Source organism: Quercus lobata, chromosome 4, assembly GCF_001633185.2.
Source record: "Quercus lobata isolate SW786 chromosome 4, ValleyOak3.0 Primary Assembly, whole genome shotgun sequence".
NCBI lineage: Eukaryota > Viridiplantae > Streptophyta > Magnoliopsida > Fagales > Fagaceae > Quercus > Quercus lobata.
This window is the reverse complement of record NC_044907.1, coordinates 45675406-45687633: the sequence shown is the minus strand read 5'-3', so window position 1 is coordinate 45687633 and position 12228 is coordinate 45675406. Positions and strand designations below refer to the sequence as shown.

General features: G+C 37.6%; 1 protein-coding gene and 1 long non-coding RNA gene across 2 annotated transcripts; one reads left to right on the top strand and one right to left on the bottom strand.

The window, feature by feature from the left end:
* Positions 1-6926: 6926 nt before the first annotated feature.
* On the bottom strand, positions 6927-7723 carry LOC115983819. Its single transcript, XR_004090248.1, has 2 exons — positions 7533-7723; positions 6927-7004 (listed from the first exon to the last, which is right to left on the bottom strand). It is a non-coding gene; the product is annotated as an uncharacterized LOC115983819 (long non-coding RNA).
* Positions 7724-10223: 2500 nt separating this feature from the next.
* On the top strand, positions 10224-12001 carry LOC115985305. The gene is made up of 2 exons (XM_031108260.1): positions 10224-10979; positions 11084-12001. The coding sequence occupies exons 1-2, from the start codon at positions 10224-10226 to the stop codon at positions 11999-12001; spliced, it is 1674 nt and encodes a 557-aa protein (XP_030964120.1).
* The last annotated feature ends 227 nt before the right edge of the window (positions 12002-12228 follow it).

The window sequence follows — 12228 nt, the reverse complement described above, 5'->3', positions numbered from 1 at the left end:
ATGATCTGTATAAATCTCTCACTTTTCACCATACAAATATTGTCTCCAAATCTTCAATGCAAACACCACTGCAGCCAACTCCAAATCATGAGTGGGATAATTCTATTCATAACTCTTTAATTGGCGGGAAGTATAAGCTATGACTTTACCATGCTGCATTAACACACAACCAAGACCTTTTCTTGAAGCATCACTATAAATGACAAAGCCTCCCAAGTTGCTAGGGATGGTTAGTACTAGTGCAGTGACCAACCTTTGCTTAAGTTCTTGAAAACTCTTTTCACATTCTTCTATCCACACGAACTTAGCATTCTTAAGAGTTAATTGAGTCATTAGGGTTGCAATACAGGAAAATCCCTCCACAGACCTCCTATAATAGTCAGCAAGGACCAAAAAGCTTCTAACCTCACTTACATTCGTCGGCCTTACCCAGTCAACCACGGCTTCAACCTTACTAGGGTCTACAGAAATCCCTGCCTTAGATATCACATGCCCTAGGAACACCACTTGGTCAAGACAAAATTCACACTTCTTAAACTTGGCATATAGCTTCTTCTCCCTCAAAATCTGAAAAACAATTCTCAAGTGCTCTTCATGTTCTTCCATGCTTTTGGAGAAGATTAGGATGTCATCAATAAAGACAATAAAAAGCGGTCTAAGTACTCATGAAACACCCTATTCATCAAGTCCATAAACGCAGCAGGAGCATTGGTCAATCCAAAAGGCATTACCAAGAATTCATAGTGCCCATACCTAGTCCTGAAAGCTGTCTTGGTATGTCTTTACCCTTGATTTTCAACTGGTGATACCCAGAACAAAGGTTAATCTTAGAGAAGACTTGTGCCCCTTGCAATTGATCAAACAGGTCATCAATACAAGGGAAAGGGTATTTGTTTCTCACAGTAACCCGATTTAACTCACAGTAATTAATACACAACCTCATAGTCCCATCCTTCTTCTTCACAAATAAAACTGGTGCACCCCAAGGAGATGCACTTGATCTGATGAACCCCTTATCAAGGAGTTCTTGTAACTGTTCCTTGAGTTTCTTAAGTTCAGTTGGTGCCATCCGATATGGTGCTTTTGAAATAGGAGAAGTTCCAAGGAGCAAATCAATAGAGAATTCAATCTCCCTATCTATAGGTATCCCTGGTATGTCTTCAGGAAAGACATCAGGAAACTCCCTTACAACAGGGATATCATCCAACTTCAATACATCTTTCCTAGTGTCCACCACATGAGCTAGGTACCCTTGGCATCCTTTCCGTAAAAGACGCTTAGCTCGAAGGGCTAATATCACCCTAGGTAAAGCATGCATCCTAGAGCCCTTAAACTGAAATTTAGGTTCTCCTAGAGGCCGAAACACCACTTCTTTTCTAAAACAATCTATACTAGCATGATAAGCCGCTAGCCAGTCCATTCCCAAAATTACATCATAGTCATACATGTTCATCAAAATCAAATCTGTTAACATTTCCCTATCCTTAATTTGGATGACACAAGACTTAAGCATAGAGTTACACACCAAAGAACCACCCATAGGTGTGGCCACAGACAAGTCATAATCCATAAGTCCAGGTTTCTTATCACATAACTTAGCATATCAAGAGGAGATGAAAGAGTGTGTAGATCCAGAATCAAATAAAGTTTTAGCAAAGTTTGAGAATAAAGGGAGGATACCTGTAACCACAGTATCCGAAGCTTGAACGTCTTGTGGTGTGAGTGCAAACACTCTCTCTTGTGCTTTCCTCCTCTGCTCATTCTTTCCAGGTTGTGTCATTGGGTTTTGTTGAGGAGAAGTACAGCTTCTAGCTAAGTGTCCTGTCTTCCCAAAATTATAACAAGCCTTTCCTTTGAAGAAACACGGCTTATCTCTATGAAACCTTCCACATGTAGGGCAAGCATTCAAACTTCAACCTTGAGCATTCTGAGGTGGATTCTTATCTACTGGCTTATTTGATGATGAATTATTCCCAGACCTCCCAAAAGATCCTTTCTTGTTCCAATGACCTTCAGCACTACCTTGTTGAAAGCCTGTCGGTCCAGTGTTTCTAGGTGGGTTCTCCTTCCTAACATTGTTCTTGAAATCTTCCTTCAGTCTCATAGCTCTCTTAACTGACTTTGCATAATTATCAACTCTTGATGCAATCAGATGGTGTCAAAGTCTCTCATCTAACCCCTTTTGAAATCTGCTTGCTATCTTCACCTCAGTAAGGATCAAGTGGGGTCTAAAGCGAGATAACTCGATGAATTTAGCTGCATATTGCTCAACAGTCATACTTCCTTGTACCAAATCAGCAAATTCCCTCTCTTTTCGTTCCCGAACCACCTCAGGGAAGTAGTTATCATAGAAAACCCCTTGAAATTTCCCCCCAGCGATGGTGTTTCTCTCAGTGTCCATTCCCTCCAAAATGGCCTTAGTGGATCTCCACCAACGCTCAGCTTCCCCAATCAACTTGAAAGTTGCAAACCGCGCCTTTTGAAAGTCAGTGCAATCTAAAGCTTCTAACAACTTCTCCATCTACAAGAACCAATTCTTAGCTTCTGTAGGATCTAGCTTCCCATCAAAGGAAGGGGGATTCTACTTCATAAAAGTCTCAAAAGAGCAACCAGCCCTTGCATCTACTCTACCTACGGCTCTACTAGCAACATGGGCCGACTTGTCCAACAGTCAGGCAGCAGCTTCATCCAAAGGATCAATGTGTGTCACTATAGGACGTTCATTATTTCTCACGTCTTGAGTGACTTCAGCCTCAATATCAACCCTTGCTTTGGTTGGCCTTCGCAAATTAACAATAGGTTCCTCGCTATTGGAATTAGTTACTCTCTTCTTTTTGGGTGGCATGATACCTAGTTAACAAAGAAATCAAGAAATATAGACGGTGCAACAATTATTATTACTACACATAAGAAGTAACATTGCCAAAATTATTTAAAATATCTCATCAAACATAACCTAAATTCCAAATGCTTTGACAAAAATCAAGACCATAACCTAGTTTCAAGTGTCTATAAAATCATAACCTAGTTTTCAAGTGTCTACAGAATCATATCCTAAGCTCTGATATCATTTGTAACGGCCTCACCCCAACTGTGTAGATATTGTCCGCTTTGGGGCCCATACCCCTCACGATTTTGTTCTTCCCCAGGTTGCGCTGGGGAAAAGGCCTCTACACATTGAAGGGAGGTCATTCCTTATAAACACATTTCCAAGTGCATAAGTAGTGACCCAAAAAGAGGGGTCTTGCATTCTTTGGAATCCCACATCGCCTAGGGAAGCACTTGGGAATGTGTTTATAAGGAATGACCTCCTTTCAATGTGTAGAGGCCTTTTCCCCAGCGTAACCTGGGAAGAACAAAACCGTGAGGGGTATAGGCCCCAAAGCGGACAATATCTACACAGTTGGGTTGAGGTCGTTACAGATGGTATCAAAGCCATGCCCTAATCGGAAGTGTGGGCCCCACAAGCGAGGACGTGTGTGCCCATAAGAGGGGTGGATTGTAGTGACCCAAAAAGAGGGGTCTTGCATTCTATGGAATCCCACATTGCCTAGGGAAGCACTTAGGAATGTGTTTATAAAGAATGACCTCCCTTTAATGTGTAGAGGCATTTTCCCCAGCCCAAACTGGGGAAGAACAAAACCATGAGGGATATGGGCCCCAAAGCAGACAATATCTACACAGTTGGGGCGGGGTCGTTACAAGTTTAACACAAAAATATATTAACTTAAAATAGAGATATATCATATATACAAGATTGAATTAAAAATCCAACAAAAAAAGAAAAACACACACACACACACACACACACACATATATATATATATATAAATACACACACACACATAGAGAGAGAGAGAGAGAGAGATCATCTTCCTGTGGGAAAAATAGAAATAATGGCAAGAAGATACTAAATTTGAAACTAATAAGAAAAGAACATTTGAAGAATAAATGCAAGGACTCGAGGCATAAACCATACTACTTGCTAAGATTAAGTTGGAAATATGTTTACTCAATTTGCATAGTAAAATTGAAACTTATAGAATTTAGTTGTATATTAGACAAATATGACACCCCATAACAAAGATTAGGAAAAATATGAATCACCTAAAAAAAAATATTAATCATACAAAAAAAAGAAAAAAACAATAGAATGGTATATTTGTGGAGACAAAAAGATAAAAAAAATACTTGTAGAAGTCTTTAAAAAGAAGGCAATACTTGAAGTAATTGCTGTTTTTTATAAATTACACTTAATTATAAATTTGTTATATATTCACACACATTGCGTAAGGTTGCGACTAGTTAGAAGAAAACTTGAAAAACTAATTTAAAAAAAAAAATGAATGGCTTGCCTAGCCCCATTAGATAAGCAACCTTCCGGGAGGGAATCTGCTTGAAACCCAAATTTCTGTGCTCTCTCTTCTCGATTCGATGTATTGGCTTTTCCTTTTTCTTTGGTTAAGGCATCTATTGGATGAGTGTGAATTATGGGAGGTCAATTAAAAAGTACTCCATACTAGATTCCTTTCAAACCAAAGGTCACAGGCGGGCCTGCTTGGCCTTGGTATAGTCCTTGAATTCTTCTTAATTAAGTCTATTATGATGCGTTGATTTCATTCATATTTGGTTAAGGTATCTAGTGACTAGTGGATATGTGTGAAGTTAAAGGGAGGAATGAGCATAAAGTAAAATCAACCCTTTATCCTTGGCTGCTCCCTACAAGTAAAGTAATATGCCTTGAGTTGGAAGTTGGAACAGGCATAAGCGTAACAACAATAACTATGAGTTCCCTTTTCCCTCTTGAAAATTTTATTTTGGTATGCTCCAATTCCAAAATAAGATACCTTCTTCAATCTTTTCTTAACAGCTCCGCAGCTCAAAGCCTATAGCTGCGTTTTTTGAAACCGCGGCTAAAACCAGACCTATAGCTGCGTTTTTGGAAACGTAGCAGTAGACCCCAACCTATAGCCGCGTTTATTAGAAACGTGGCTCAAGGACAGCTTTGAGCTGTGGTTATCAACGCGGCTATAGGTTGCTTCAAGCAGCTGAGTAAAGTCTATAGCTGCGTTTTAAGAAACGCGGCTATAGGTTTTTTTTTTAATTTTTTTTCCCCTGCTTTCTCAACTTCCTGCTATACACACAACTCCCTGCTATAGACCCGCTCTTACTTTCCTCTACCAAATAGCTATCAAATCCCCTTCTACTTCCTAACACAACCCCATAACCCTTTCTTCAACAACTCTAAATCTTATTTCCACAAATCCTACTACACTTTAATCCACCACAATTACAAGAAGACAAATTCCTCAATTTGTCCTATGTCTCTGCATCATCAATCAAGCATGAGAACAATCAGTGTGTGTGTACACATCATTCCCCCCCCCCCCCCTTCTCTCTCTCTCTCTCTCTTTATTTTCTCATGTATACCATACAGATGAAAGAAATAAAAAAATGAGGCCCAAACTGCAAACAAGTGATGAAGTAGTTTCAGTAGCATAACCCATGATAGTAGCCAACAGAAGCACCATTACGAAAAAAATACTCTTCAATCATGAGATCAAGGATATGAGCCAGGGGCAAGAAAGAAAGATACACATCATCTTCATTCATCTATCCACAGATAAAAATTGCATTTTGTTAAATGGAATGTTGATACTTCAAGTTTAATAATGAATACACAACATATCACATGGTTTTAGTTGATAGGGGAGACACATACAGCATGAAACATAGATTTTGCACAACAAAAGTCCTTATCTATGTAGTTGGGACTCATGCAAAGGAAAAGAGTAACCAGAATTTCATATAGCTTAGCAAGATGTCATGGAGATTAATTAAACAACAAGAGAAGAGATATGTAGAAAAAACCTATCAGCTATTCAAGAACCATTTTTACCTTGTCTTCAAATTGTCCCATAAATAGATCCATCCGTCTTATAAAAGAGGCAATGTTCTTATTTGTTAACACAACACCTTTAGGATCTCCACTCGTGCCACTTGTGTACATAATTGTGCAAATGTGGAAAGACTGAGGTGGACAAATCTAACGGGGTTTCTTTTCCCTGATGGACAATAAAATCTTAAGATCAACCAAAACAGAAGAAAGCATGCAAATTGATAGTAATATGTTGTCAGTGAGAATGAGACATTTTAAAGTTAGTTAACCTAAGCTTTGGTGAGAAGTAACCCATATATCTTACAAATTTTTGGGGGGAAAATGAATCCACTTTTTATGCAAAATGGATATATGGGACATGACAACACATAGCATGAATTCCACTTACATTTGCATATAAGATGGGCCCAAACACACAATGCTCACATTGCTGTCAGAGAGATCCATAGCATTGATTTATCTAACATCTTCAACTAGAGATATACTAAGACAAATTCCAAGAAGATAGAAAAAAGCGTCAAAACATATAGAGCAGAGCACAATGAATCGCAAATACTAGTTCTAATCTAGTAGAAAATGTACAAGTACTCTTTTCTCTTTAAGAAAAAGTTACTACTGAAGAGAAAGAAAACACATGTTCTATGTTTATTTACATTGAACGCAGATTAGTTTATTGAACAAAATATTCAATCAAGACAATGGGAAACTGACCATATGAAAGAACTCATTCCATGAATATGGTTTTATCCTAATTTCAGTTGCCTTATTCTTCTCTTCCTCTGTCAAGGAAGTGAAGCACACCATAACTGCAACCACAACCAAACTCAATAAAAAGCCTTAACATGGACCAAACTGCAGTTATGTAATCATTCTTACATTTCAGCCGTTGAGCAGATTTACAATCAGGATTTAGTAGATGCAAACACAAGAACATTTGTCCAATCAAAACATCCATTGCTTTTGAAATGTGAGCTTATGTGATTAAGCATATCATTTTATCACAAAGAAATTTTTTTTAAAGTTCTTACTTCTTTCACTTTTTTATCCTGGACAAAAACAAAATCAACCTCTGCATGATCGAGAATAAAATTGATAGCACCTGGCCCTGCATCCAACACAACCCTTAAGTATTTAATTAAATTTCCAAAAATTATATGTAGAAAAAAAGCCTCAAATCGATGAAATGTTTCAAAAATGAAACTTGAGAATAGAAATTAGCTACTGAAAAATACAAGAATGAATCAGGAGTTAGAAAATCCATGACAAAGTGTACTAGCAAGCAATGTACAACCAGGCAGGAAAGCCAATGATTCTAGAGGGTCAACATATGAGAGTCAATCAAATTGGCTCAATTTTAATAAAATCTTAATATGATGCTTTCATTTGGAACAGAAACTGAAACAAAAATAAAATAAGACACATTTCAAAATTAACCCTGGCCGTCAAACGTGGTTTAGGAGGAAAAAAAAAAAAAAGAAGCAATATAGCAGAAGTTGTTTTCACCTTTATGGCCTGGTTCACATAATTTAACATATTTACTAAGAAATATAGCAAAAGTTGAATCATGTGTGATATGCAACACATCCTTGGCTTTTGTTATGACTGAAAACAAATAATTTATGAATAGAAATACCTGAAAACATCCCAAGCTGTACTAATATTGGGATCTGGTGGAGGAAACTCATTCTTGGAGAGTAAATTACAATACACGGGACCAACTGCTGGCTTCTCATCTAGGCCTTCCCTTCCCTCTTCAACCTTAGCTGAAAAAATCTTCATTTTTTTCCAAATTGTGAAACCTGGACAAGAGAAGCATCAGCACATAGACTTATAGATTCAAAAGTCTAGAAAATTTATGGCACCGCTAAATCATTTAGGAAATGGTCAATAAATAGCATACGGAAATGGTTAGAAACATGATTTTCTATTGGTCCAGATATGGGCAAATGGAATTGAATTTAAAAAGAAGAAAAGAAAGGCATGGTTGTTAATGAGTTAGTTGTAACGGATGGAAAGTAATGGTGTTTGATGCATCTGTACTTTGCATTTATGACAATATATTATACTAAACCAAGCACTACAAAATTTCACAATATACAAATGCTTGTCTTTCCATTTGGACAAACAAACAAACAACTCAAGCAAAACACAAGAAATGAATGGAAGTGTTAACTTGGCCGTGTTATGGCTTTTCCTACAACCTAAAATTCTACAAGTTCCTCCACAAATTCATTGAGAACTTGACATGTCTGTACATGACCATGACCATGACCATATTATATCATTGATTACTATATTTTCAATTTGTTTCCTTTTGAATCAAATTTAAAATGCCCACCAATCAACCGTGCATTGCAACTAAAACCAATTATTTCCTTCTGTCAAATTTATTTCCCCAACAACCAACCTAATCCTTCTAAAAAAAAAACAACCAACCATTATAATTTTAAAACCAATTTAATTATTAGGCCAATTTAATAGAGGCGCTACATTCATATTTAATGGCCAATACCAACACCTAAAGGGATGTATGTTATTTATTTTTATTTTTTGATTTCCTTAAATTATTGTTTCATCAACATCCTGTTGTCAAAAGGTGAGGTCCACCTCAAGAGAGAAGTGCTATTGAAGAGTTGAAGAAGTACTACAATTACCTAATATCAATTAATGTGATGCAGAACGATGCATTTTCAAGAGTGTGTAGAGAAGAAAAGGACAACAAGTACAGGTATGTGAGAGTAGTAATAGTTCCCAACTCCTTTGGTAAGGGATTCACAAGAACAGAGCTGCATATCACTTGCTGGTTAATTTAAGATTAAAGCAAATAAATAAAAAATTTATAAATATAATTTTACAAAGCTCACATAAAAGTTAATTGTGTTGAAGCCCATTCCAGTGTTATTGTTCAATTGAGATAGTTAAATGCAAAATATTGACCACAATGTCATGTTTGGAGCAACATTTGGAAAGTGAGGATGCGAGATTGTAGTTGGTGGCTCTATAAATGGTCAAAACAAAGCTATCTAAATAGCTTCAACTGTATTTCTTTTAAGGTCTTTACCAAGTGTATTTTTTCAGTGTACAGCCTTAGTGAAAAAAATTCAACAAATAGCTACAAGAACTGTTTACACACACACATAGGGTCTTGAAGGATATGAACCAAAAGCTTATAACAATTCACATGCTCTATTTATGTATATCAGTTCTTAGAAGCATTTCGTCAAACACATAATTTCATTACAAAACCACGAACGAAAATAGAAATAGAAAATAAAGACAAACTCAAAACAAATCATTGAAAATACTATGAAACAAAACCCACAAATGAATCCCAAAAAAAACCCACACACAAATCAGAGGAAACCCAAACAAACCCACAAAAAAAAAGACAAAACGAAACCCATAGAAAACCCACACACAAATTAGAGCGTATTATCTGATTGAGGTCAGTATCCATTAATTCATACACAATATAAACATCATTGAACTTAATTTTGACTACCTGCACAATCAAAACCAAAGATCTAATCAATTTAATGCAAATATCATACTAATTTAACATTCCGTATCTGGGTTTTTCAGATCATCAAAAAATGATGAAGTTCATAACATTTCTCTAAACTTTCCCTCACACATTTTTCCGATAAACAAACACGGAGAGAGAGAGAGAGAGAGAGGTACCTCCAAAAAATGTTAAATCAAACCCCCAAAATATGACAGCTGAGGTTAACACAAGCAGCCACCATACTAATCACTATGTCTTCCTCCGTCGCTGTTGTTGTCGCTGGAGTTGCCATTTCCATTGTGGGTTTTAGGTTTCATGGCCATGTGAAGAGCTTCGGTCTCTTTAGTCAGCAAATTTTTCGGGTTTTGATGAGAGAGGAGGCGTGAGGTTTGTGGGTAGTGGGTTGTGAGCACGGCGGCGAGAGCTTTTGAGAGCACGGCGGTGAGACTGGATCGGGAGGTTGAGCTGAGATAGTGAGAGCTGAGATTAGGGATTGGGAAATTTCAATAGTGTTGAAATTTAATTAGTACTGTATGTGGAGCTGCGTTTTATTGAACGCAGCTCCATATCAGATCGAGCTGCGTTTATTAAACGCAGCTCCAAACGTATTTGAACTGCGTTCAATAAAACGCAGCTCAGGAAAAATTTAAAAAAAAAAAAATTTCCCCATAAAGCCGCGTTTTGTTCGGTTTAAAACGCGGCTCAAATTACTATCTGGAGTTGCGTTTCTGCAAAACGCAGCTCAAAAATGCAGCCTAAACTGGCGTTTTTAGTAGTGATCCTGAACATTTTCGTAGGTTAACGTGTACATTTCTCATAATGGAAACGACTGAAGCCAGGATTCCTACAATGTCTGAGATTCTACAAGAGGCCATGACTCGCATAAAAAAGGCAGCAGAAAAAAATGTAGAGTTGGAGACGATTGCAAACGACCTTGAGAAATCAATTAAGGAGTGGGATGATTTTGTACGAGAAAGCGATAAAATCAATGCTGCATTGAAAAAACTCATTGATGATGAGGGCAACATAATCGAAAAAAGTAAGATACATTCCATTGGTAGCAATATCGAAGGATTAAGAAGGTGGGTTATTCTACAACAGGCCAAGACTCACATCAATAAGGCAAGAGAAAAAGATGAAGATTTGAAGATTGTAAACGAGCTTGATAAAATCAATGCACTATCCAGAGATGAAGATTTGAAGATGGAAAACGAGCTTGATAAAATCAATACAGTATCCAGTCGTGTCTCAAAGTGGGAGAGCGATTTCGATGGTGAAATTGATAAAATCAATACTGCTTTGAAAGAACTACTAATTCTCAAACAAGGCGACGACAGTGAAAGACAAAAAAAGATAAATTCTGTTCTTGGCGATATCAAACAATTAAGAAGGCGAGGTAGTTCAGTGCAGTTCACTAAAGTGAAGACCAGTTCATCATCTCGGCCACCACAGACACAAGATGTGGCTTTGTCAGAGTTCCAGAAAATGTCAGAAGCGTGGAAACAACTTGGTTTGGAAGAGAACATTTTTTCAAAGACGATAAACGTGGGAAATCTTCAATCAAGTTACCACAATGTTGAGAACCACCAAATAAAGCTCTGCTTACTCTCTCTCTCTCAATATTCCCGGTGAATTATCCTATAAAGAAGAGGCTTTTAATTTACTGGTGGATTGGTGAGGGCTTCATCAATGGAAATGGGAAAAAGACAGCTGAGGAGGTTGGAGAAGAAGTGTTTGAGAAACTCATAAATCAAGGCCTAATTAGACCGGTAGTAGACCGTCATGATTCATGGCCAATTGTGAATAAATGTAACCTGCACCCTTGGATTCACCGTATGTTAATATCGTTGGCCAAGGACGTTGAACTTTTTGAATTCATTAACAAGAGTCCCAATACCAAGGTGCCCAAACATCGGCGGTCGTGCTTAGTTTCCATGACTCAAAACTATTCTTCAGCTGATCAGTATCCCGCATTGCCTGAGAACTTGTGGACATTATTCAATTTAAGTGAGCAATATCTTCATTTCAAACCAGACTGGCTTACCAAGTTGAAGATGATTGAGGTTCTTCAGTTGGGGCGTTGGCAGGACGACATTTTAAATCACATTGAAGCGATAAATGAAGAACTTCTGAAAGGTTTGGGGGCTCAGAAAAACTTGAAGTATCTTAGTCTCCGAGGGATTTCAAGAATAGCTGAACTTCCTCCTTCCATTGTAAACCTCACCAGCCTTGAAATTCTTGATCTTAAAGCATGTCACAATTTAGAGACATTGCCCAATGATTTTTCATTATTGAGGAAGCTGACGCATTTGGATGTATCGGAGTGTTACTTACTAGAAAGAATGCCAAAGGGGCTTGATGCCCTCACTTCTCTCCAAGTGTTGAAGGGATTTCTTATTGGAGATTCAAAAACCACTCCCTGCAGACTTGGTGATCTGGGCAAATTGCCGAGATTGAGAAGGTTGAGTATCTATATAGTAAGTGCAGCTGAAATCCAAGGCGATACACGTGACAGCCTGGAGAAAACTTCCTCTCTTCGCTGCCTAACAATAACAATTACACGTTACGTTCTAATTCAGAATCAAGAGATAAAGTAGAGAAGCAATCCTTTTCATTTCCACCAGGTTTGCAAAAACTAGATCTCAGAGCCTTTCCTCTAGAGGCTCTGCCAAAATGGTTAACACCAACTAAACTGAAAAGTTTAAAGAAGCTGTATATAAGGGGAGGGGGACTTGGAAAGTTTGATTTTGGGGAACAAGACAAGTGGGAAGTTGAAATCTTATGTCTCAGGTATCTGGAGAACCTGAAGATAAACTCATTAGAC

Excerpts from the sequence above, each read along its gene's own strand:
- LOC115985305 (XM_031108260.1), top strand. The coding sequence starts at position 10,224 with ATGGAAACGACTGAAGCCAGGATTCCTACAATGTCTGAGATTCTACAA. Across the intron at positions 10,980-11,083 it reads TTCAATCAAGTTACCACAAT|GGCTTCATCAATGGAAATGG; the intron begins GTTGAGAACCAC and ends TGGATTGGTGAG.